This window comes from Austrofundulus limnaeus, unplaced genomic scaffold (genome assembly GCF_001266775.1).
Source record: "Austrofundulus limnaeus strain Quisiro unplaced genomic scaffold, Austrofundulus_limnaeus-1.0 Scaffold1, whole genome shotgun sequence".
NCBI lineage: Eukaryota > Metazoa > Chordata > Actinopteri > Cyprinodontiformes > Rivulidae > Austrofundulus > Austrofundulus limnaeus.
Genome location: NW_013952403.1, coordinates 6,561,616 through 6,588,947, shown reverse-complemented (window position 1 = coordinate 6,588,947; position 27,332 = coordinate 6,561,616). Strand labels below are relative to the sequence as shown.

The following is a 27,332-nucleotide window of genomic DNA, read 5'->3' as shown; positions in this document are numbered from 1 at the left end:
GGAATGAGTCGAAGGAAGGGAGCATGCAAAAAATAGAGGATGAGGCCGAAGCTGAAGGAAAAAAAAGTTAATTTAAATTACAAAAGAATACCATCCTTTCTAGCAGCAATTTAATTATCTTTCAGTGGTGCAGCTAAAAGAAGGCGGCTTATTAAAACGCAATTTCTGTGACATCCTCGTCAAACCCTCACACCATCCCAACAAAGCCAGAGCGAGAGAGGGAGAAGCTAAATGCTGATGAAGTCTGCTTTAGCCATTAAACAGTAGCTTTAGGCTAAAGAAAGACAGAAGGGCGTTTTGATGTTTTAACCATCACAGATGAGAGGGCGTAAGAAGACATGAAGCACATAGTCATGAGATACACGTATGCATGCAAGTCACTTTAGGTCAAAATCTCACTGTCAAAGCTCAGTCTCCCGTTTCTCTCATACTGAATTACCGATTAAAACTCACGCTGAGCTCTTTCAGACTTTCAGACTGTCTTGGCACTAAAATGATACAATTGTATTTACAAAGGCAGCGAGAGCAAGCAAGCAACTAATAACCAAGACACTTCGTAACAGACATGATTTGTTTTTAAGGCAGAAACAACAGTTACAAGTATTTAATCTAAGTCAGGAGGTTTGTTTTTAACATCATCCAATGATTTAATATTTTTCTACCGTCTGCTTCGGGTCTCACCTTGCTCCAGTTTGCCTTCTTCATTTGGACCTCAGGCTTGTATTCCTTTTTAGGCTGGAGCCCAAAAGGTAGCGCAGGTGGTGCAGGGGCACCCCAGCTGCCCATTGGTGGAGGTGGGGGCATGCCTGGGCCTGGGGGAGGTGGAGGAATACCCGGACCACCGGGCGGGGGTGGTGGCGGAGGAGGTCCCATACCCGGTAGGGGTGGAGGCGGAGGAGGTCCCATACCCGGCAGGGGTGGAGGCGGTGGGGGTCCCATCATGCCAGGAAGAGGCGGGGGCGGTGGGGGCACTGGCATGCCAGGTAAAGGAGGCGGAGGAGGAGGGGGAGGAACACCACTGTGACCTGGTAATGGAGGAGGGGGTGGAGGTGGAGGGGGCATCCCTGCATTCTGGCCAGGTAGGGGCGGGGCAGGTGGTGGAGGGGGCAAACCAGGCGTGGGCACGGGAACAGTAACTGTCACAACTTTAGTTTTGGCCTCTTCTAGATCTTTTGAGAGCTTTTCAATCTGCAAGAAAGTTTATATTATTCCATAATAACATTTAGAACATGAGACTTCAGATTTTCAAATTCTTTAAAGTACCATAAAATGTTAAGAAATCTAACCTCTTATATGTTTGACTGCTCACTGTGTACACGACTCTGCATTAAAGCAAGTTTTTTTTTAATTCGTATGAACCACTGCTACTTTAATTCAAATTAATTTACAGCTTCAACCCTCGTTTTTTTTATATATTCTCCAAGCCCAGTTTCAGGCAAAAACCTTTGGTGTGATTATTATTATAAAAGTCAGTTTTGCAAGAGTTTGATCTACAGTCTCACTAAAGCCTGCAGGTTAGGGTTGCAGGATTTTGTAAAAAATAATATAAAATTAAATTAAATTAAATTAAATTAAATTAAATAAACCTATAGCTTTTTTTTTCTCTCTAGCCCTACATTTAAAAAATAGACTAAAAAATAGAAGACGACTGAGCTTTAGTAGCAAATGCAGGTTAGAGCACAAAGAATTACACAGCAAAATTAAGTCGACAGAGGAATTCATATTCTAAATCAGGACACATTTTAATTAGAACTGAATGTGAAACAATTTTTTTATTATCCATACTGAGTATCGACAACAGTACTGACATCAGCAGCTGTCCAGGTTATTACAAATCATCAGTTAAGAACAGATTTGTATTTGAATATGTATTGAGATAAATATTTTCTATGTTAAGTATGTCAAGTGAAAAAAAAATGTGAGTGTGTGTGGAACATCGTCTACATGCGGCAGCGTAACAAATTGTTTGTGTTGTTTTCTCGGACTTTGAAAAGAAGACAGTAACAGACGAATGGAGCCTTCGAGGCAGGCTTTCTTAGTGCGGCAGCAGATGAAGAAATGGGCACAGCATCATACACGGGGACACAGATCTCTACATGTGAAGAAATCTTCCATCGGCACTGCCTCAAACACAGAAAGTGAGCCATCTTAGTATGAGAAGCTCGTTTGATGCCTGGCTTGCGATGCTGTTGATGCTTTGGACAACGGTGTGTGTGTGTGTGTGTGTTTGTTTAGAGCCTTTGTGTAGTTAGAAGTTGACTCTGCTGGCACCAGCCACTGCGGATGATGCTCATATTGGAAGTTGTGTAGCTGTTCAACTGACACACACACACACACACACACACACACACACACACACACACACACACACACACACACACACACACACAGAAATGTCTTCATAAGGTTATGAGCACACATTCACAGAGGCAGACGGTTCTGGGTCACTTGGTGTGTTTGTTTGTCACTGTGAGGCAGAGTCCAGCTGGTGTGTCAGCAGGACATTGACAGCTAAACAATCCTCATCTTTGCCACGAGTGTACACACAAACAGTATGTGTGTCTTGGCCTTAAAAAATATGGTTGTCCTGAGTCCATTCTCTTCTTTCTTCTCGCTTTAGTCACTCTGATTCCCCCATTTTCCATTATTTATAGAAATTCCTAATCTCTACAGGATTTGGCTTCTTTTCACAATATCCTTTTAGTTACTTTCCCTATTTTCATGCTTTGCTTGGCTAAATTATTAACGACCAAGGGGCTTCCATTTTTCTAAGCATGCACTGATGTTGGACAACTTTTTGGTGTTATGCCTTGAAATGTTTTCCATCTTGCAGATTTGTGGTGGCTGTAAWTTTGAATTCAGGTTTCCAGGACATCTAACATTTATTCAGCTATTTGGCTCAGTCCATTTTGATGCTGCCGTAAATGTTCAGTTCTTTGACACAGACAACATAGTGCAATGATAATAAAACAGTGAATTGGGTTAACCCAAGATGGTTAATTTAGGATGAAGATTTTTAGAAGACACTGAGGTAGGGGCATTTATCGGCCGCTTACGTAATTGCACTACATGGTAGGCTGTCCCAATTCATAGGCACCTACTAATGCAGCCGACAAAACTCCCAAAATGAATGACACATCTGAGTATCCTGCATGGCTGATGATATACCCAGAATTCAGCATACTAAACAGAAAAAAACAGGCATTTCTTTTTCATTTGTTTGTTTTTGGGCAGTTTGTAAGTGTATCTTTTAGGTTTTTTTAAAAGGATCCCCRATTAGTTGTCACATTAGACTTTATTTGCTAAACATACAGGTCCTTCTCAAAAAATTAGCATATTGTGATAAAGTTCATTATTTTCTGTAATGTAYTGATAAACATTAAACTTTCATATATTTTAGATTCATTGCACACCAATTGAAGTAGTTCAAGCCTTTTATTGTTTTAATATTGATGATTTTGGCAAAAAAGTAAAGAAAAATCAAAAATCCCTATCTCAAAAAATTAGCATATGATGAAAAGGTTTTCTAAACAACTTATTAACCTAATCATCTGAATCACCAAATTAACTGTAAACACCTGCAAAAGATTCCTGAGGCTTTTAAAAACGCCCAGCTTGGTTCATTACTCAAAACCGCAATCATGGGTAAGACTGCTGACCTGACTGCTGTCCAGAAGGCTCCACTGACACCCTCAAGCAAGAGGGTAAGACACAGACAGACATTTCTGAACGAATAGGCTGTTACCAGAGTGCTGTATCAAGGCACCTCAGTGGGAAGTCTGTGGGAAGGAAAAAGTGTGGCAGAAAATGCTGCACAACGAGAAGAGCTGCCAGTCAGTGATGGTCTGGGGTGCCATGTCAGCTGCTGGTGTTGGTCCACHGTGTTTTATCAAGGACAGGGTCATTGCAGCTATCAGGAGATTTTGGAGAACTTCATGCTTCCATCTGCTGAAAAGCTTTATGGAGATGAAGATTTCATTTTTCAGCACGACCTGGCACCTGCTCACAGTGCCAAAACCACTGGTAAATGGTTTACTGACCATGGTATTACTGTGCTCAATTGGCCTGCCAACTCTCCTGACCTGAACCCCAGAGAGAATCTGTGGGATATTATGAAGAGAAAGTTGAGAGACACAAGACCCAACACTCTGGATGAGCTTAAGGCCACTATCGAAGCATCCTGGGCCTCCATAACACCTCAGCAGTGCCACAGGCTGATTGCCTCCATGCCACGCCGCACTGAAGCAGTCATTTCTGCAAAAGGATTCCCCACCAAGTATTGAGTGCACAACTGAACATAATTATTTGAAGGTTGACATTTTTGTATTAAAAACACTTTTCATTTATTGGTCGGATGAAATATGCTACTTTTTTTAGGTAGGGATTTTTTGCTTTTTCTTTACTTTTTTGCCAAAATTATCAATATTAAAACAATAAAAGGCTTGAACTACTTCAGTTGGTGTGCAATGAAACTAAAATATATGAAAGTTTAATGTTTATCAGTACATTACAGAAAATAATGAACTTTCTCCCAATATGCTAATTTTTTGAGAAGGACCTGTATATTTTAACTGTAAAATAAAGACTGTAAAAATACTGTAGGCTGTTTAGTTTTGTAATTTTTTTAATTAAAAGTTTAAAAATTTATTACATGGAYGGGGCCATTTTATTTACACGCAAAGCATTCTGGGTAAATAAYGACATGKATAGGTCATCGGTGCAAGGCTGCTARCGAGCTATATCCACCCTGAAGGTTAATCTTGGACAATATCTGACGATTGGCTCTTTTAAATGAAACCAAAGAGCGTTGACAGAGAGGAGAAGGTAGAAATGACTCAGACTAACTGAAAATATGGATGGAGGACAACAGAGCTGCTTCATGGAAGAAGAACCTCAGCTTAGCCTGTTAGCTTTAGCATTTGCTCCGATGCTATCCCCATGTATATGTATTAGCTCAGCGCTATACATTCTCCTCTCATCGCTGAGGTCCTCCATCCACATGACAGAGAGGGGAACACAAAAAATGACTCAGCTGCAACTGAAAATATGGATGAAGGACCTCAGTTTAGGTCTTTAGTTTGTTGCGCTAGCACTGACCTAATACATATAAGGCAATATAGCATCGGCGCTAGTGCGAAGGCTAACAGGCTAAGCTGAGGTTCTTCCATGAAGCAGCTCTGTTGTCCTCCATCCATATTTTCAGTTACAGGCTGAGTCATTTCTACCTTCTCTTCTCTGTCAACACTCTCTGGTTTCATTTAAAAGAGCCAATTGTCAGATATTGTCCAAGATGAACCTTCAGGGTGGACATAGCTCGCTAGCAGCCTCACACCGAGGACCTATCCGCGTCATTATTTATCCAGAAAGCTTTGTATTAAAATATATTTTTAAAAATTATAAAAACTAAACAGCCTACAGTATTTTTACAGTCTTTATTTTACAGTTTACATAAATGTTTATCAAATAAAGTCTAATGTTACAACTAATCGAGGATCTCTTTAATGTATGTTTAGCATATTAACTGTAGATATTTTTGCTGCATTGACATGTTAAAATGTATTTACAAGTACTGATACTGGAGCTAAACCCAAAATATTAATGTTTATTTGTTTACGTGTCACATTTTTTAATAATACTGTATTTTATGGTGTTATACCTCTGGTGAAAAGACTTGTGAATACATGTTCCAGCCGGAGTCATGTRATTTAAAACGTCACACCATGATAACTGGGCAGAGCATGGTCACGCAAACATACATCATCCAAAGATTGGACCGTCTCATTTCACAGGTTGGCCTACGTGGGTCATGGTCCAAAACCCCTGAATTGGGACACAGCTTAAGTTCACATGAAAAATGGCTGATGTAAAATAAAAAAAAACCTCAAAATAAAAGCAAGTTAAGATTAAACTGAATCAAGAAAAAATGGTGTTTTCATTTCAGTGTACCTGCTTTTGCAACGAGCTTAGATCTTGCTGTAGTGCCTGATTTTCCTTTTCTCGCTCCTGCTTAGACGTGGCCAGCTGTTCCTTCTCCTGGCTCAGGTCCAGCAGCTTCTGTTCATAATCACCCTCCAGTTTCTTCAGCTCCACCTGCAGCTCGTGGCGTGCCGTCAGCTCTGCATCCAGCTGATTTATAGAAATTTAAATCATAGTTAGAGGCAGAGTCAGTCTGGAGTATTCTTCAAAAGTGGATAGTAGAGCTCATTTTTCTGGTTAATTTCAGGAGGTGTTATCTGAAAACTAGTGAACTGTTTTTTTCTTCTTCTTCTCAGATTTCTCAAGGACACTCAGTAAAAGGTCAAATTAATCCCTGGGCAGCACAGACACCATCAAATGAGTAATTCTGTGTTTGAACGTAATACATATTATTCAGCAATATCCTACTGGCTTATCACCRTCTGGGTCTAAACTTTGCTTAAAAAAATGTTGCTTCTTTTGTAATTTGATTAAAACACTACAGGTTATATTTTGCAAGACATTAGCCATAAAGGATTGCAAGAAGATTTCCATGTTTAGGATTTTGTGGGAAAATCCTCCACAGTCAACATAAAAATTATGGGGCAATCCCTCAGTATTAATGTTAAAGTCTCATCTTCCATGTTGACATCACTTTGCAAACATTTCATTAAAGGGATGATGAAGGGACAACTCTGGGTTCTATATTGAAATGTGGGAGCAAAGTGTGCTTGAACGCACACGCTTTCAGCATCCTTGTTGAAGAAGCAGTAGCTTTCATATCTCAAAACCTGTTGAAATTATTTCCAGCAGTCCACTTTGTTTTGTTACTGTATAATTTACACAGCAAATTAGTGTCAGTTCTAAACTGAGGACACTTCATTGCTTTTGTGTGAGCTCACTTCTCAATTCTTTTAAACCTTCACCTTAATGAGAGAAACATTTTACTCCAATTTTAATTTCCTCACTTACTGCACCTAWTTTTTAGACTCTTGACAAACAGAATAAGTTAAAAAAGGGATGAATACATGAAGACGCAGACACGCATGGCTGTCTAATTTGCAGAAAGCGGATCCGTTACTCTGGCTGTCAGCAGCCTGACAGCCTTATCCTTAATTCCTGCCAACGGGACTGCTTGCAATTATCCCATCATGTACAACTAGCAAAATGATGTGTGTGGTCCATAAAGAAAAAATGAATTCAAGTGTCTTCATGGAGAGCGTGGTTGTGTGGATGCGTGTCCATTCGATGGATACGATCCCACATGAAACGGAGCATCTTAATGCGTGCATGAATGAAGGCGAGTTTTCAACTCCTTCTTTCCAATTATCCTGTCAAAGGGATGGAAACATCAGGCTGGCAACACACGACAATCAAGGCATTTACCCTCTTTGTGTGTCTGCACGTTTGTGTGAGCGCTTGTCTGCCTGATGCCTTTTAAATGTGTGTATGCTCGCTCAATTAAAAAAAAAATCCTTTTCTCTTTCAGACTTCTTGCATCCTGACAATGATCAATCAGATTTGGACTATTATAGTAGGAGTTTATGGCTGGTGTTATTGAGCGGATAGTACTTGTGTGTGTAACATTCTATGAGGAAGCATTGATTTTTTTTTTTTACTATCAAATGTTTGTGTGCTTTTTACCTTTTTTTCCAGCTCAGCGGCTTTTGTCTCACTGAGTTCCACTTTGGTCTGATTCACCATGTTGTCTATAGACAAAAACAAGAGAAAGAAAAAAATGTTCTAGATAAGATAAAGATGTTGACAACACACCTGCACATGTCTAGACATAGTCATTGTATTTTTTTTTATCTTATGTGTATTCACATAAATTTACAAACAGATGAATCAGTCTTCCTATTTTTCCTCCTTATCACACCACTCAGTCAAGATCTATGAGGCGATTCCAGATCTATCTCATTACAATAGGACGCTTTGTGTTGCTTGCTGCTTCTACATGTCATTACCTTTTAAGCCCTCAGTACACACACCTTTGTTTGACTACAGGTATTTGTGACAGAAGCAGCAGCACATCGATTTCCCTTTATGCAAGATAAATCCCTTGTCTGTGAGTTTTTATATTATCAGATATTCTGCTCSGGAAAGGACAAGGCGGGAAGGACACAGAATGACCAACAGGATACTTTTACTGAATAATTGCAGGGTCAACAGGTGGCGCAGCGCTGAGGGGCTTACCAAGCATGTGCAGCGATAGAGCTAATTAATATGAAGATGAATGCCACAATGTCACTGGATCAAAGAGCGCTTATGATGCCCAGGAGGGGCAAAGAATTGAAGCAGATAGCAAAAATAGAAGGATGGGAGAAGCTAATATAAAAATAAATAAATAAAAAATACAAGTGAAAAGTGAACCATGCAGACTGTGAAAAGATGAAGTATGAAAATAGAGTTGCAGATAACAGATGAAAAAAAAGCTTTTTGTACTGAATGAAAATGTGAAGATTTCCCCTGATTCGGGAACTTTTTAGCAACATACCAAAGCCACAGGATGTTTCAGTGTGTATTTCTGTGCAGGTTTTACATGTGTAATGGATTTGGCGTCGGGGGTGGGTCTGCCGTGGCGGCTGGGGCTAAATGGGACAAACTTTGAATAGAGAGCACTAAGGGAGACAGAATGCAGAGAGGAAAAACTGTGCTGAATTTCAGAGTTCAAAGAAAAACACTAAATAATGCATGCGGGGCAGAATTGGGCTGCTTTCCACCAATAATAACTCTGACAGGCTTAAAGGAGGCCAGCCAGCCTTGTGCGTGTGTCAGGACGCATTTAGAAGCAGTGCAATTAGAGGCTCCTGCAGTGAGCAACGGAGACCTGCCATAAAGAGCAATGAACTCATGAGACATGCCCTGCACCTGCTTTCTACTCGGGTTCAGCTCACTGCAGTCAGGGTTCACCTATGACCACCGCTCCCGTCAAACATGCATGTGTACAAATGTCAAAAGATTTTCACTAAAATGGTTGTTTTATGAGTCCACATTTCCTATTTCTAGTCAACGGACGGTGACAAGAAGMAAACCACATGAATCAGGGACGATCACAAAGTCTGCTTTAATCCCCTCTCGCAACACCTTTCTGATGGCGGATTAACGGTCTGTGTGACCATTTCTGCTGGTTTTCAAAATAAATCTGACAATCTGTCATTTGCCAACACTACACACTGTGACTAACTTGCTTTTCCACCGTAGCAAACTGCTTTAAACATCTCTTGTTTTTCCCTATTTATTCAACTATTTGTGGCATTTTATCTGGTTAAACCAAGTGGAACCATGTGAATTTCCTCTTGAAGAGACCTAATGCCCCTAATTTAATGATAACGCACCACCTGCACCACTGGAAATGCTTCCCTGTTTATCTGCGAGTACTTCTATTCGAATCAAGTATAAACATTCAAGGCGGCGTGTCTTACAAAGTAGCTCTGACAGACCATAAATCAGCCCTAATACTTTGATTCCCGTAGAAAAGTCTGTGTCATGCCTGTAGCTGCTAGGGATTGTGTCTTCCCTCTCTGTGTCACAGGCACCTTGAGATGCTTGCAGGCAAATGAATCCAGACACTGCTGGCTTGTTTTATTAATACAGTCGCCATCAGAGCATGAGAGGTACCATCTAAGTACAAAAGGATTTGAAGGATTGCTGCATTAGGAAAGAAAAACTCTCCTGGGAAAAATGTATTTTATACAATTGATATATGGTGYTAAAACCTGCAAAACAATTCAGTTCATTCTAATGGCTCCCCTCTGGCTCCACCTTGTGGTGTCCGCWGTGCAATCAGTCACATCTAATATACTATTTCCTACTATCAGCTGCACTCTCCTTGCCCTTGTGTGTTAACAGTGTTAAAAACCACATTGTGCTTGCCACCTGTGAATGCTTTTTGGTCTTAAAACCCAGGTGTGCGTTCAAGAATAGCAGCAGGTGAAGAGCAAGAAGGTACACTCTGATTTAACAGCTCACCGATCAAGGTTTCAATGTTGATGTCGAGGTGACGGCACTTGAAGTCAGGGTCTGCCCCGTTCTTGTGCAGCACAATCTGAGCGATGCACTCGTCAATCAACTTGTAGTACTGGGGCCTGCAGGAGGGAAGGAGGGGTGCATTTACCAACAAAGGCATTTGGATACCAAAAAGTAAAATGGAARGACCAATATAAAAACACAGGTGGAGAAGATTTCAATGCAGAACATGGCAGAGGAAAGAAAATGCAGCACTTTTTACAGCAGCGTTTGTAATAAAAGCAAATGTGTGCGGATAGTGATATCAGCTCCCAACAAGTCGATAACAAATCTGGCACACAGTGTGAGGAGGGGGGTCACACTATGACTAAGAACAACTTTGTTCGCGTGCTCAGACAAATGTGTGAACACCCATCTCTTGCTACTTTGTCTTTGAAAGCGAAATTGGCTGTCTGTGCGAGCAGAACAGTTTGAGTTTCTTGTCACAAAGATTGATTGTGTGCAACTGCCTCCGTGAGAGCTCACTGGTTTGTGTCGAGCGCCAAATGTCTGATCAAGCCAACTTCACACAGACGCTCGATTCTGGAGGTGTCTAATTCCCTGACCCCATTAGTTGCTGCCAGAATCAAAAAACTCAACACTTTATTTATTCTGTCTACTTTCTATCCCGGTCGCTCTCTTTTTCACTCTGCCTTTGTCTAATGCTGTTTTCACTTCTTCAATATACTTCAGGGAGTTTCCTTTATTTTTTTTTTCCCCCTCACAAAGTTGAGATTTATCCATGGAGCGAGAGAGACATCTAGTGTCCTTTTGGAAAAATAAGACAAATTGGTTTCTTTTCCATTATTTTTCATAATATTAAAAACAATCAGTTTCAATATTGTTAAAAAATAGGTTATTTGTAAAAAGAAAACAAGGAGACACCAACATTATAATCTTATGGCATTCCTAAAACTCATGTATTCAGCCCATAAGCACAGTAAATGCATGATAGGTGTAATCACAGTAAATACTATATTAAATGTTCAGGGCTCAGTAGTCACTTGAAATAGAAAAAAGGGGGAATTGGCAGGTACTCTAAAAGCAGCAATTTACTTCAACTTTCAATTTCCTCAAACTGTCTCAGTTTCCAGCTCCCCTTACTACCTGTCTATTTGAACACCATGTCTGTTGTCTACTGTGAATTACCTAGATAGAAAAAAAAAATGTAGCCGGGAAGACAAGAATGAAAAAAGACTGAAGGGAAGCTACAAAAACATAACTGAGATAAGCTGTTTTGGAAACCATAAAATCAACAAGAAATTGCCAATTTAAGCAGGTGGGTTCATTTTTGTGTATTTTCACAATTAAATAAAAATATATGTTTTTAACTAAGAATATGTACATGCTCTTAATTGTATTATGTGTCTTTTTCTCTCATTCACTCATTCGCTTTCTTTTGCCTGCTTTTCTTTAACTGAAACTCTCAGGCTTCTGGAGGACACAGAAGAAGACATTAGCATATTTCTTCAGATAAGGGTGGATGGTGCTCAATTCTATTAAAATGAAACTAGACTTCTTTGCATTTATTAATTTCACTGCATTGGAGTGGTGCTCTAGAAAAACAAATAGCAAAGGAAGGAAATGGCTGAAAGGAGGGAGGGTGTGAGGAGAATTGTAAATGAGGAAGTAGTATCTGTTTTGTGAAGTTCTTTTTTTTTTCCTGGTTATATTAATATTTTTATCCCAATGTTTCTGCAGCACACAGCCTATCATTTCCATCTAATATTATGATTTATTAACAGTGTGATGAGTGATTTTGTGGTCTTTTTGTGTTAGTAAAATGAAAGAGAATCCTTTGTATTCTTTTTTAATAAGAAAACTGATTATAAGAGATTAAAATTAGCCTGATTCTACATTTTACAGAATTACCCATAAACAGTGAAAAACTGTCTTATTTATGAAATAACTAACAAAGTAGCTGACATTTTAAAACAAGAACTGGGAAAAACGTATATTAGACTAAAAAAAATAGATATGCATTGTGGAAATCTTAAAAGTCCAACTTGCTGTCAAAAAAAATAAAGAAATACCCCAACCTTTACCTCATTTTATAAATCAAAAATAAATGTGTTACAACAACAAAGTATATCAGGTTTGCTATGTAAATGAGTGAGCAGATGAATATGTGAGGGAGTAGGTGTGTATGTGTGTGTTGTACCTGGCCAAATAATCGTTACGGATCAGTAGCAGGTGCTGCATCACAGACATGAAGTGGTTTTCAGCTTTGGAGTCTTTCACGGTGTTTGCTAAGATGTCAAACACTTCCCTCACATCAGTGACGCAAATCCAGTTAAGGCTCAATTAATCAAATCAACAGACAAGTTTAAAATATTCTGCACACAACATAGTTGAGAACCAAAAATATAACTGGTACATCTGCAGACAGCAAAGCTCATATGAAACACAGCTGAGGTATAAGAACACAATCAACTTAAACTGCACCAAACAAGTATGTTTGTGCTTTTACAAATAATATAAACCCCTTTTAATGACTTTAATAAATGTGCAGGCAGCAAAGGCTGGTTTTGTCTTTTTGCACTGGGAGACACCTGGTGTTGAAAATTATAGCAGCAAATCAAAGGCTGAAAATATTATAAGAACAAACTACAACCTTAACTATTGAAGTTTACTTCCTTGTAAAAATCCACGTTTTCTATCTTAAAGGAAAAACTGATAAGGGAACMAACTGTGTGATGAAAATCCCGACCTTATTATCATCACAGGTGACAAAGACGATAGCTACAGCTTATATGGAGCTCATCTTACATTTATCAGTCCTTGTCTATGATCTACAGCCATAGATGTAGCAACACAATTTATCAGATTTATACAGACTAAAGCAAATATTTTGTTTTTCTATTTAAACTATGTCTAAAGACAAAAACAATGTGACCCATCTCATCAAACCACAGATCAAGTCCCAAAATGTTATGTGGAGAAAAGGAAATTAACGTGGAGATTAAAATGTTAGCAACAACTACATTTTGTCAAAATATAAAAAATAAATATTTTATTTATGGGCTGTTTAATTGCAATATCTGAAATATAATCATGAAATAATTTTGAAGCATTTGTTTGAGTAACTCAAAAAGAAAAAAAAAAGTAGGTCCTCTGGATGGGTTATTCTTTAGTGAAACGTTTCGTCTCTCATCTAAGAGACTTCCTCAGTCTTGGACGAGAGACGAAACATTTCACTAAAGAAGAACCCATCCAGAGAACCTATTTTTTTTCTATCTGGGTTGCTGAGATGCATCAGAACTGTTTGAGTAACAAAATTATTAACAATATTTTGTATGTTTTTCCTGAGTTAGAAAAGCTTTTTATTTTCCAGCTGGTAAATCCTAATATTCAAATATTGTTTGAGGTTTCCTCTTTTAAATGACGTCAAAATTTCCTCATTAGAATCACCTAAAAAAACGAATTCAGACCAAATATCAACAGGTTATCCTGATTAGGAAAATGAGGCATATCTCTAGAACTGCARTATTAAGATGATCAAGGTATTAAAATATATCATACAAAGCAGGAATCTGAAAATGTGTTTAGATCATTTTGGCCAAATTTGACCTGATCTTCAGTTTAATGTGATGGGTCACAAATGGTGTCGATACTGAGCATAAACTTCCAAAGATCAAACGATTTGCTGCATTTTCATCACTACAAGTGGCATGCTGATATCCATTAAAATAAAACACTGTTACAAGTTTCAAAATGACAATGACAAATGGGACCAGCAATATTACCATGAAGAGGAAAGTACATATTTTATCACTTAGAATAGAGAATAGATTAACCCAGTTGAGAGATTATAAAAGGACAAAAGGTGCAATTTTTAGTACAAAGTTCTCAGTAGTGTTGCAAATGCTGTCAATATAAATATTTCTGCAGATTGATTCCAATAAATGATCAATATGAAAAACAAAAACATTTCTTTATCTTTCTCATAACAATTTAAAAGAAAAAGTGAACAGGAAACTTCTAAGATAACAGCATCATGTCATAATCAACTAAAAAGATGGTCATATTTTGCTTAAAAGATGTGACAGTTTCAACCAAAAATCAGGGACTTTTTCCCATCAGAAGGATATTCCATTTCGATGCGGATGTCATCAAGGCGAGCTTTGAGGTCCTCTGAGTCATCCTCAGCCTGCTCATGAAACACCAGGAGCTGCACCTTCAGTTCTTCATTTTCTATCTGCTGTACCTCCTGCAAGGAGCAGGATGAGACGGAGGCAGAGGGATGAAAAGGTTCAGGGGAGAATGACAGGAGGAACATTTTGAGCCTGGACAGTTGAGACTTTTTTTTAAATGTTCACACAACAAGTATGTGAAAAATACATTAAAGGAGACCTAATATGGGGGTCCTAGAACAAGTTAGGATCCATCTGTGGGCTCTACAAAACATGGTCATTTGATTTAATTCACAAAATTAAACTCAGATAATGAAATTTCACCTTTTCAGTTCTGCTTGTTCTTCAGCTCTCCTCAGAACCTGTTGCTTTGCATAAGTTGCTATGGAAACCCCATCCCAACCTTTTGTTTATGTTAGCTCTGCCCCCTGCCAGAAGTTTACTTTCAGTTTCCTTTCAGTTTCTTTTCAGTTGAAAGTACTGTTTTTCCAAAGTAGTTCATGGTGAAATTATTTACACAAACTTCCTTTAATATTACTAGAACATTGCCATCAAAAATAAAGTTAAATAAAAATAAAATTAATCCACACATCTCTGTTCTCCTTGACTGTTCTAAAACAGCAGAACCGTCCTGTGAAGAAGTGGGCGGAGTCTCTGCTTGGGTTACCAGGAGACGAGCTGGGCTCAGGTTGGGGTGGGCTGGGGTGCGACTTGTGACGTCACAAGTAGCGGTGTTTGAAAACAGGTCATTTCAAGACACAGAAAAATTCATTTACTTCTAGTAAAAATACCTGTGAGTGCATTTATTTTGGACTGTTTTTAGAAGCAGTACAGACCCAAATGTAAGTTAAAAAAATACTTAAAAAAGAGAATTTTGCATATTTGGTCCCCTTTAACAATATACTGYATTTCACTGCAGCAACTTCACAGAGTATTTATTATGTTTTACCTTCAGCATGTCTCTAAGGCCAAGTCTTAGCAATTCAGAGCGAATATGGATTCTAAAGTCCAACTCTTCACCCCGGCTGATTAAAGCGTTGATCAGCTGCATGCAGCCAGCCTGTCAAAACACATCAGATGGACAGCTTTACAGATTAAACTGGCTGGCAAGAGGGAAAAATAGATACGGAACAAGATTTGCAAGATGATTAAATATTTTAGACTCAAATGTTTTTCAAGTGATCAATTATTTGAAAAAAAAGAGCCTATTATTAAAATCTGTGAACTGTTTCTGCATTTGAGTGCATACCTTAAGAGGAATGTTGTGACTGTTCATGCCAGCAAGAAGAGGCTGAAACCTCTCAATGTCCCGTCTCTCAGCCTCTTCTGTAAGAGCCTCCAAAACACGCTCGTGACTACAAAAAAAAACATTGATACAGAAACTTTCCCATGTAATCACATTAAACATAAAAAAAGAGCACAGGTTTAACTAAAAAAAATAATATAGAAAAAAAGCATGGCAATGAGAAAACCTGGTGTTGTTAGACTTGAGCTCAAGGCATATACAGATATATTTCTGTGTTTAACTTCATTACTTGATTTCAACATGTGACAGATTCTTACAGGCTTTCAGGATGTTCCAAGATGGAGATGGCAGAGAGCAGTTTCACAGCATCCACCATCATGTGGGGCACCCCAGGGTTGATGGCTCTGACCAGCAGAGGAATTCCCTCATCTGACTCCAACATGGATTTTAAACCATGCTAACAAAGATGATAAGAAGAACAGAAATGATCCACTCATGTTTTAAATTTTCTTTGATGTAAAAATTATTTGACCTAACAATGTGTGTTTAAAACTAATGAAATATCCTAAACATATCCCATTTATCTAAATGATATTTACAGGTGGATACAAGCACAATAAAATATTACAAACCAAAAACGACCAAAAATCTAATATTGAATTACTACTGCCATCTAGTGGAATAAATTGACACTACAAAAACTTTGCAAATATGTCACTTTTACAAATTCATACATTAAATATTAGCAAATTTATAAAAGAAAATATTTTCATGTACACAAAGAACCAGCCAAGTGTCTCACCTTGTTGTTCATGAAAGCTTTCAGACAGCGAATTATCTCATGTTGACATTTTACACCCATTGGTCTGGTATGTGGATGAGAGGGAGACAGACGAACATCACAAACACCATCAACCACTATAAAAATGAACCACCTTCTTTTCTATGCCTCATATGACTTACGGGTATTCGTCTTTCTCCTCCTGTAGCCTCTTTAACAAACTTAGAAGCAAAGCCAGGCCCTCGTTTCCAAAATTCTGCACCCAACTGGAAGAGACAGTCAAATTTGTTTTGTCCTTCCTTTCGTTACACCAGATCCATTTTATGTATTTAGGTCATAATAAAATCTCTTTTTTTCATTAAAACCTCATCTTACATGCCATTCTTTCAGTATTTAATTAGATATCAAACTTGCAGTTAAATGATTCTTTTAGAATTTCTATGCAAATAAACAGCTGAGTATTTAAAACAACATCTGCATGTGAAACATGTTTAGATGAAAATAGGCTGCTGATGGATTTATGTATCCACCTCATGTGCTAATGTTTTGCTAATAGCAAATAATACTGGATGCTAGACTAAAACAGATCAAACTAGAACACTCAGTTTCTTACATTTAAAATACTTCAATCCAGATTTACTATTAATGGGAATCATTGCACTGTTGGAACTTCTACCTCAGCTTTCAGACATGTTTAAACTCCACTGCAGGCTGATGTGTTGTGACAGCTGATATGTGCACTTTGATAAAACTAAAAAATGTTTTTTGAAAAAAAACTAATCAGTCATTTCTCCTGTGGTGATTCTCAGTTTTGTTTAGAAACTTTTCTAAGCTGTGGCTGAACTTCTTAATTACAATCCTGACACCTACACCAAATAATCTGCTGATTGTAGATTCTTTCAAAACCGCTTACTTCTATATTCCATAAACAGGGATGAATAGATGGTAAATGGTAAATGGACTGTACTTATATAGCGCCTTTCTATCCATCCAGGACACTCAAAGCGCTTCACACTACAGACATTCACCCATGCACACACACATTCACACACTGATGGCAAACTATATTGTAGCCCTGGGGCACACTGACAGAAGTGAGGCTGCCACACACAGGCGCCATCGGACCCTCTGACCACCATCAGTAGACAAGGCGGGTAAGGTGTCTTGCCCAAGGACACAATGACTGAGTCAACTGGATGGGGATCGAACCGGCGACCTTCYGGTTCCAGGACGACTCCCCTAACCACTCTACCACAGCCGCCCAGGAGCACAAAGGTAACCAGAGAGGTTCCCAGTGTTTGACAAGATGAGTCAGATCAAATCAATTTTATTTTTAGAGCACATTTAAAAACAACTGGCGTTGGCCGCAATACAAATATCTAGAGTCAATGACGTGGTCTCAGCCTGAGCAGCAATCCAGCAGATAGAAAATACTTCTACAGCCAGAACATCTGATGCAGCATTTCCTCAGGAAATTTAAAGTGTCGGTTTATGAAACAATAACTTTGTCTTCATGAAGCACTTTCAAAATCCTTCAGCAATCAAACAAGTCAAGTAAAATGTCAGATATATCCGACAGTGTTTAATAAACAAATGAGACCTGGCACTTTAATGAACTGTGCTTTAACAGAAACAGAAAGTGAAGCAATATTTAAAGTCTGAACTACTTACCTGACAGGGTTGTTGTTGAGTGAGACTCTCAGGGATTCGAGACAGCTCAGCAGTGGTGTACCTCTGTTGTCTGATTTTAGGTCCTGGATGTACATGAATGCTGACTTGGAGCTCTCCTTCTGGTTTTGGCTCTGATAGGTGAACACAAACATACACAGCATCCACATTAATACAGGTGTTTTTGTTGCTGTTTATTTTTTATTTTATTTTATATGTTACTCGTTTATAATATAACTGTCTAAACATGGTCTTATTTGGCCAGTAGATGAGAAATCTACGTTCACACTGCAGGTCTTAATGCTCAATTCAGATTTTTTGAAAAATCCAATCTTTTGGTGTGAACGTTCACACTACATTTGAAATACAACCTGCATCAGACTCCTGTGTGGACGCTACACAGCACTGATGTGACACGCATGCGCAGTAAAGACGTCCCGTCTCTTCAGCCGGCTTGTTTGTTTACAGAGCTAGCATGGATGCTACTTTTTGCACGTTGCATCTGAAGTTGTTTAATCAGAGCCGATTAAATAATTATCTGACCTGCTTGTTTAGTTCAGTGTTTATATCAGAGCCTGCCTCTGACTGAGATGCTCTGGTGAAGCTTTTTATTTTTGAACGAAACTACGAGCTGGAAAAAAGTATCGACGAGTAACTTTAGGATCGATTTACTCCGCGACCCAGGCTGGACGCAAGTAAAAAGATGAAGCAACTGGACTTGTGTTTTGGAGCTGTAAACACATGGAGCTACAGATTTAAACAGCGTGACTTCAGGTCTTATCGATCCTTCACCCCCTGCTGATGAAAAAGTCAGATGTAATGCGGCATGAGTGTTCACACTGCAGTCACTTTTGAAAACATCAGATATGTATCCGATTTAAAAGTACATACTGAAACGGCCTGGGTCAGATTTGAAAAAAAATCGGATTTGTCGCGTTCAGACTGTCATAAAAAAATCGGTTATGGGTCAGATGGGTCAAAAAAAAAAATCGAATTTGGGTTGGATTTGCCTGCAGTGTGAACATAGCCTAAGGATGTTGTCATGTTCTTTTCAGACATTTTTAGAAGCAGCTATTCACAACAGGCCATACTTAGTTTTTCTAGTTTTTCTCAATTCTTTGAACTTTAACATTTAACCTACTAAATGATATCTACACAGACGAGTTTGGTGATTTTCAACTTTTTGTGACTTAGCACGCTCTGACCTAAGGGTGAACCTTCAGCAGATTACTTTACTTGTTGACCTCTGACTTCAAGCTCTCTTGCTGTAAAATGATTCACTTTGTTTGAAAACAGCCTTCAACCTTTTCCAGCTTGAGGGGCAGAAACTGTCACTCTCTAAGATCACAGCTGATGTCTTTCCTCTTTGGTACCATCTCTTAATGCTACAGTTCAGCAAACTTCTGAAAGCCATTTTCAAACACCTGCATACACTTTATGCAAAAATAGCAGTTTACAAATGTTTGTTTTTGTTGTCTGTTTGTTAAGAAAAATGTAATGGCAAGGATCTCTATTTGCTTGACTTAGACGAAAACGGTCTCTAAATTCATTTTAGCACTGTTTGTAATTATATTTCTTTAAAATACTAACAGCTTTAGTGCTGTGGAGATACTGAGACAACATCTCTCGTTTGATCCCAATGTCCTTTTCTCTTAGAGGCTGCTTCTGCTTCTCGTCATTCAGGTTCATATCCACCTGGAAAACAGCAAAAGATGCTTAAAATATGTTGAAACAAGGAGAATTAAAAAAATGAGAAAAATGTTAAACAATTTAAAAAATCTCTCACTGCATATTTTTACAGCAACAAATTTACATTAATATTTAAGTAAACAGTTAGCAACATTGCTACATAATTCACAGTTTAAACACACTTTTAACATAGGATCTCAAATCCTGCACTTAATTTTAGTTTGTTTAAATATATCCATTTAGACTAAACACAGACAGAAGCAACCATTTTACAGCTATGCATATAAACAAAACAGTCAAAAGTGTGGTTAGCAATTGGGTAATCCAGTAAAATGTTTCTATGCAGTCAGTGTTACACTAATTGTTGACCATATATGCCTCTGAAGCTTTACAAGCAAGCTGATTTTTATGAAACTCTCTAAAAGTTGAGTCCTACACATTTGTTCAGTTTTTTTCCCTCACCAACATCTGTTCAAACTGTTCCAAGATGTATTCATCAGGAAATTCCTGCATCAGGAGGACGCCCTGAGAGCTGAGCTCATAGCTTGCAGCTGAAGAATTTCGCTGACTTGGAATCTGGCTCGATTTCTCTTTGTCCTTTTTCGATCTCATGCTGGTGAAGCGTTCCAACTGGATTAGTGGACAAAAACAAAGCCAGTTAGAAAAAAAAGGACAAGGACAGTCACTAAAACGAAAGGCCTGCAAATATGAAAGAAAAAAATTAAAACATTTAAAAACATAACATACATAATTTTTTTTTGTCTGAGTTGTTGCAAAATTTTATTCTCTTGGTTTGTGGATAATATAAGCCCCTTTCAGATGTTCAAGTGTTTCCAGAAAATGTGACAGCACTATGACATTAATTCTTAAAGCAGCAACGAAAACTGTTGTCATAGTCCAAATTTATTCACACAAAATTCAAAATGTGCACAAACCTTTTATGAAAAGCAAAGCAGGCCTTTAATCACGTTTTATCAGTATTAAATTTGATTTTGTTGATAAACTGTGGAGGACTTAGAAAAAAATCATTTTTCTTAGCTGAGATCAATCTGTAAAAATTCAAACAGTTATGCCATCTATGTTACTAGAATGACAAAGCATGTATTTGTAAACAGCAATCAAACGGGATTAAACTGCTATGATGTTTTTGTTGTGTCAGTTCGGTTGTTTAAAAAAGTTGTATTTCTGCCAGAAATTATTAAAAATATTAAATCTGGGGGGGGAAATCTTTTTTAAACTTAAACTTAAAGTGAACACACACCTTGTTAATCAGAGCCAAAATGCCTCAAAAAGGCAATTTAAAACAACTTAACAGTAMAGTGTGTTCATCTGAAAAGGGCTAAGACTCCAAAAGCACAAAAATCTCAGCCCACATTTTGGCATGAAACATTGCCACACAAAGTCCTTCACATGTATTTTCTATCACTATGGCTTTTAGGACTTGGTGTGAACTTTAACTGCCAATATATGAACTACATATTTAAAAACACAAAACATTGAGAAACATTCACTTTGGCACATACATATTTAGTGACTACAACAGAGTCTTCTGCCATTTTCCTGTGCATGAAGGCATCACATGTATGTGCCAAATATCTATGTTATCAGTGTACTTCTTCAAAMCATGCTCGTTAAAATAAAGCAGCACGACACAAGACACTCAGTAATGAACATGTTATGATTAATTAGGCTACTGACAGACACAAACATGAAAATTACACATCATAGTTTGGTTTATTAAAAGCCACAAAGTTAAAGCACCCAGGTGATAGTAAGACATCAACCTACCTCATCAGGAAACAGTCGTTTCAGTTTCTGTAGAGCATGAGCAAACCAAAGGGAGAAAATGCAAAGAAGAGTGGGGGGAATAGAAAATCAACACAGCGACAGAGAAAAGAAGTGACAAGGAGAAGGAGAGGGAGAAAAATGAAGAATCCATTAGACAGAATTACTTATGACAGGTAAACAGATCAAGGAAATATTCTATAGAATTCCTGAATGGACAGGAAAAAACACCCAATTAGAAACTATAGCCAGTTYCCCATTTAGGATTATAGTCAGACATGTTTTATAATAATAAAGAGATTCTAAGTTGGGATAAAAAGAAAGTTTAATTAATAAATGGCACAAGGGAAAAAAGTAGTGCTATGAAAAGGTTAATAAAAGAAAAAGATTAACCACTAGGTGTCAGTCTATACCCAAAAATGTTCTGTAGAAAGCCGTGTTTCAGCAAAAAAGGAAAGCAGTTTAGCTTGAAAGAACAGAACAAACTCCATGCTTTTCAATAGAAAAAAAATATTAAGCATCAAAAAGAAAAACAAACATAAAAAAATTATTTAAAAAAATTATCATATGAATAGAAATCCAGTGTTTCATTACTGAGGGTGAAAATGCCGTGAGCTCAAATTACATCAAAAACTGTCAAATTTTAGTTCTTCATTTCTATCTTCTACTGATTTTCCACTGTCGGGTCTTGAAGGCAACAGGTTCAGGAGAGAAAACCAGACATCCTGAGGTAGGATCTCAAACAGATGTCTAAAACACCTCAACTGACTCCTTTCAATGCGAAGGAGCAGGGCTCTACTTCAAGTTTGCCCTAAGCCCAGCTAACCTACGAAGGAAGTTCATTTCAGCTGCTTGTTTGTGAAATTTCATTCTTTCAGTCATGATCTATATCTCATGATCATAGGTGAAGATTGGAATACAGGTGGACCAGTTAATCAAATTTTTGTACTCCTTCTCCATCATGGCAGACGGAAGCAGCATTATCAATAGTAAGACTGAGTGGTCAAGCATTATCCTACTATCACTCGTGAACACCCAGACACTTGAAGGCATCCTTTTGAGGCAAAGACTATTTGGAATTGTAAAGACAGACCCTGTGAAAGCAAAGTAGTAACAGATGTCTGAAGAAAAAACTAGATAATCAACAGGCACTTGAGGTTAAACATCTAAATATACCAAACATAAATTTAAAACAAGATTTGGGGTAAGGTAATATTTTAAAAATAAGCTAATATAAAATATTTTATTGCGCATTTTGTAATTCCTATAAAATCGCAACTTTGTTTTGACTGTAAGACTGACCAAGTGTTGCAAAACTTTCAATTTGATGGTGAGATGTTCACTGTCACTGAGATGTTTGCAGTCCTGTGCTGAACCTCTGTGGCACTAACAAATTCCCACTGGATCCTGCAACTGTAAGACTTAAACCGCACACGTGTTCTTCACATTATTACAGTAAAACCTTTTCCAATATTGAGCCAACTTATGAAGCAGTGGTGAAAAGAGGAACACATTTTAATGTATTGCTTCTCCTTTTAAATACTGTAATGATTTACAGTAAAGCAATGCACTTGTCCTTTGTGCTTAACTTTTAAAGGATTAACTCTCAAACTATATTATTTATGTATAAAAGGCAAAAATTGTTCTTTTTTTCCCCCTTTTTTATGAGACATGTCCCCTATGGAGTTTGGTATTTCTATAATGATCATCACTGAAATATAACAAGGATGCATGTTTTAATTTCTTTAAGGTTGGCGTAAAATGAAAAGTAGCCATGTCCTTATGAAACCTTTAGAAAATCAATAAAAGTCAATATGCTCTCTCATGACATGGTATTAATGTGTGAATATTATAACCAAGACTGGTGAAAAACACTACCAACAGTTCCAACATATTGTTAATTACAAACTGCAGTATTTTCCAAAAAAAAAGTTAAAACTTGTGTAAAGCAGTTTAACTCTTAAGCCAAGCACCACTTCAAAGATTTACTGTAAATGTGATTTTTCTGAATATTTATTATGTGAATTTTACCTAACTTGTAACACTATATAATGCATATTTCACATCAATGATTGCCTTTTTGCTTTACTGTCTGTTAGTCAAGTTCTGTAGACAATAGGGCTGCCACGATTAATCGATTAATCGACGACTAATCGATTATTAAAATAATCGATGACTAATTTAATAATYGATTAATCGTTTTCTTATTTTGTTGTTGTTCTTTGTTTTTCTCTCCAAACTGCTTTGACACCTTCCACTGCCACATCTGCCTTTCTGTCCTTGACACACATGCACAGTAGTGGTAACTGGGGTAGGCCGTGGACGTCACAAGACATTATACAGACAGGCTCTGGTATCATGGCTACCTGACAACAGAGCTCAAAGTGTGGGATCATTTTAAGAAAATGAAAGAGAAACCTGTGTAATATCTGCAGAGCAGAACTTACCTTCCACAGCAAATGTTTTTACTTAGCATATAGCTAAAATCTAACCATGGTTATATAATAGCAGCTGCATTCTGACGTGATAAGCTCTATGTTTTATATTCAATTAATGTATGATCTGATTAGTCGACTAATCAAATAATCAATCGGTGATTAATCGATTATTAAAATAATCGTTTGTGGCAGCCCTAGTAGACAACAGTCTGAAGTAGGAGATCAAGACAAAGAGAGAATGAAATAATGGGTAAAAAAGAACAAGGATGAAGTAGAGGGGCGAGTAGAGGGGTGTTTCCACTTTCACAGCTGCCATTACGTAACAGATCCTTAAAGATCACACGCATACAGAAAAAGACAGGAAGAATGAAAAAAAAAAGAAAAAGAAAAATCACACACACATGCAAAACAAATGTGGTATGATGTTGCCCACAGAACGGAAATGCACAACTGGCAGTAGACACAGTGAATTCTGGGTAACTGCATAAGAAACTACAGACGACTTAGAAGACGAAATAGAGCAAAAGACTGAAAACGCCCTTGACTAAATCAAACCGTGAAACTCAGCTCAAAAAACCACAAGTACAGACAGTTAATTTGTATACTCAGAACCAAAGCTAAAGGATGCCGGGCAACAGAAGTCAAAGTACAGGTAAATCAAGCCCTCCTCCCAGAGTTAGATTTGACTTCCCATCTGCAAACTGAGAGATAATTTCTATTATCCATTACTTCATGTATTTAATGTGGAAGCAGTTAGAATAGGCACACAAACATTTCTCTTCAATATACYTTTCAGTTAAGTGCCTAATGTAGATCTAACATTTTTCGATAAAAATGCCCAAATACAGAAATATGTATGACTGATAGCCCACCAATGCACTTTGTTTTGTTGTGTGATGCACCTTTATTTAGTGGTTTGCTAAAAAGATGGTGTACATCAGGACAAGACTGAAAACTAAACAATTTGAAAATGCTAGAAAACAGGGTCATATTTTTAGGAAAATAAGTAATGTACACAATTCTTTGGCCAAATATACACCAGGTTAGTAGTAGATGGAAAACCAAAAGTACAGCAACATCAAGGATAAGCTGTGCTAACAGAAGGCTGTTCAGTTGTCATGGTGTCCTCTGCACACCATAACTAAATAAGACAACTTGGTAAAAGGCTTTGGAGTGTCACATCATGTATGCCACTCAAGCTAAAATACTTGATTCCAGCAACCAGCTAAACACCTGTTGCATCCACAAGCACTCTCATGTTCTGAGTCAACACTGAAACCAACCCATAACTCTTTAATCCACTTTAATGTCACAAAGACTGCAATTTGGTCTATTTTGTTTTGTGTTAAGTCAACTTGTTTCCAATCAAACAAACCAAACAGAAAGACAGGCCAGCAGAAAAACAGACTAGCAGAAAAAAAGAAAAAAAAACATATTTTATCACAAATATATTTGTCACTTGCCAGTATCTTTTTGAAATTTAACTACTGAAAATGCTATTACATCACTGTAGCCCTTGGTAATAAAATTAAGCAAATTAAATAAGGAGGCCATCAATAATTGTGCAACCTAATCTAATAAGACCATATTGCCATGATTTGTTTCAATACAAAAAATACTATCCAGGTATAATTCAATTAATATCATGGCATTGCCCTTTAATTATGGTGTAAATTTGAGAACTTATAAATGTTAAATTGTTTATTAATAAACAAAACAGATAGCTCAGCACAACAATGTAAAACAAAAGCTGTAGGCAAACAGAATAGTTTGTGTGTGGTGTGATAATATCAGCCACATTAATTATGCTTACAAAGTAACCATGACTACATACTGTCTGTGCAAGGAGAAGAAGTATGCACACCCAGACACTTGGTTCCTACACATCGTACTGAAGCAGGAAATTACAAACAGTTCTGAAGTGTTTTAGACAGAAAGTAGTTCCAACATCAACTCCTTTCTTCTGGTGTGACAGAGTAAAATTCTTTGTGGTTTGAGCCATTTTTCACATCAAACGTCAACAAAATGCACTGATCATTAGATATATGAAAAAGAGCAATACAAGTTTATTTTAATCTTTACTGGCAGTAAGTTGATTTGCCTTATATTAATTTGTAAGTTTGTTATTCAGTGCACAGTATTATAGGTGTTCATTGTGAAGCCTGAAAAAATAGTATGCTCTTTGTATGTTTGACTTGATGCTTGTTCACAAAATTACTCAACTAAAGTGCAGGATTTTTGCAAAAGTTTGTAATCTAGAAGTGGATTAAAATGGGGGCACTTTAGGTTAAATTTTAAATGCCAACACACTTACTAAAACAATGTTTCATTGGTTTACTGTCAATCCTGTTACCTACTCTGATGTTGTAATGCAAGGCTATTCAACCGAATTGCTCAGGAAGCCACAGTAACTGACAGCCAACAACTCAGGGGTCAGACAGCTGGCAACTATTGTTACTAGGTGAATTTAACTTGTGATTTGAAATCTAGTTGTATCTTAATCAAATTTATTGGGAGGCAGACTAAGTTGTATAGCCCTGTCATTATGTGACAGATCATCTATATAACAGAAACATATCGGACAGAAATATTTGTTATACAAGATTTTTAAATGATTCTCTCACCAACTATTTTTTTGTGATTGATAACCTGGATTTATTACAAATGAATGTATTATTGTGCCAGACTGAGCTCACCCATAGGCCACCATTTGAATAGTCTTGCTTGCAAAAAAGTTGAGCTTTCTAAAGCTGATTTGGTTAATGAATCCACACTTGATCTCAGTTAATGTCATCCTAAGGTTGTCCAATCCATGGTAGGATAGCAACTCGAAGATGTTTTGTGTGAAACCTCTAAAACCTAAGGTCTAATAGAATGATTTTGTTAGTGACAGTAATGACCAAACCTTTCTATATTACATAATCTATCAGAATAACTTTTCATTTGGTGGTGGTAATGATTTATTACCACCTCAACCTTTCAGAACAGTGCAGCAGCAGCTAGGGATGGGTACCAAATTCAAAACTTTTTTTTGCACAGACCATATTCTGTCGGTACTACCGAGAACCTATTCATGTGACATCAAACGGTACCATGTTTCGGTACCTAAACACATCATTGCGACCGGTTCGGCGTAAGAGTGGTGAGTTTTCCATGCTTGTCCTGAAYGCAGCATTGYGACCGTATTGGMGTAAGAGTGGTGAGTTTTCCATGCTTGTCCTGAACGCAGCATCACGCAAGGGCATAATGACGTCAGCAGCCGCTGGTTCAGTAAACAGAGGCAGCAGAGCTCGGTCTAAACGTAGAATGAGAGCGAGCCTTGCAGCTCCTGGAGTAAAACTCGCTGAATAGACCGTCTCTGAATTACAGTATCTGGTGGATTAATTATCTTGTGAGCATGACATTCGCTTGCTCAAAACAAATAAAGTACCGCCACTTTCTTTATTCCATCCACCATTAAACAGAGACTGGCAGAGGAAAACAACAGAGGTGTTTCCCAACAGTCCAAACGCGTCTGACCTGAAAGAGCACAAGCAACTAACTTGAAGCGTTGGGCACGCTTTGGATGCTCAAAACGTAGCTTGAATACCTTTTATTTATTTAACTCCATCCTCTTTTGCTTATTTAAT

General features: G+C 37.7%; 1 protein-coding gene across 2 annotated transcripts in view; it reads right to left on the bottom strand.

Moving 5' to 3' along the window:
* The window catches only part of diaph1 (diaphanous related formin 1), a 117,534-nt gene that overhangs the window by 68,510 nt on the left and 21,692 nt on the right, over positions 1 to 27,332 (bottom strand). The window contains exons 2-16 of one of the 2 annotated variants that reach the window (XM_014007291.1): positions 21,269 to 21,295; positions 19,943 to 20,110; positions 19,382 to 19,486; positions 17,795 to 17,925; positions 16,306 to 16,389; positions 16,145 to 16,208; positions 15,660 to 15,799; positions 15,346 to 15,451; positions 15,046 to 15,156; positions 14,055 to 14,173; positions 12,125 to 12,241; positions 9,928 to 10,043; positions 7,600 to 7,664; positions 5,947 to 6,126; positions 682 to 1,188 (exon numbers count right to left, since the gene is read on the bottom strand). In XM_014007291.1, the coding sequence (XP_013862745.1) occupies positions 682 to 1,188; positions 5,947 to 6,126; positions 7,600 to 7,664; positions 9,928 to 10,043; positions 12,125 to 12,241; positions 14,055 to 14,173; positions 15,046 to 15,156; positions 15,346 to 15,451; positions 15,660 to 15,799; positions 16,145 to 16,208; positions 16,306 to 16,389; positions 17,795 to 17,925; positions 19,382 to 19,486; positions 19,943 to 20,110; positions 21,269 to 21,295 (2,040 nt within the window). The remainder of the gene's footprint in view (positions 1 to 681; positions 1,189 to 5,946; positions 6,127 to 7,599; positions 7,665 to 9,927; positions 10,044 to 12,124; positions 12,242 to 14,054; positions 14,174 to 15,045; positions 15,157 to 15,345; positions 15,452 to 15,659; positions 15,800 to 16,144; positions 16,209 to 16,305; positions 16,390 to 17,794; positions 17,926 to 19,381; positions 19,487 to 19,942; positions 20,111 to 21,268; positions 21,296 to 27,332) is intronic. The other variant, XM_014007299.1, reaches the window with a different exon arrangement.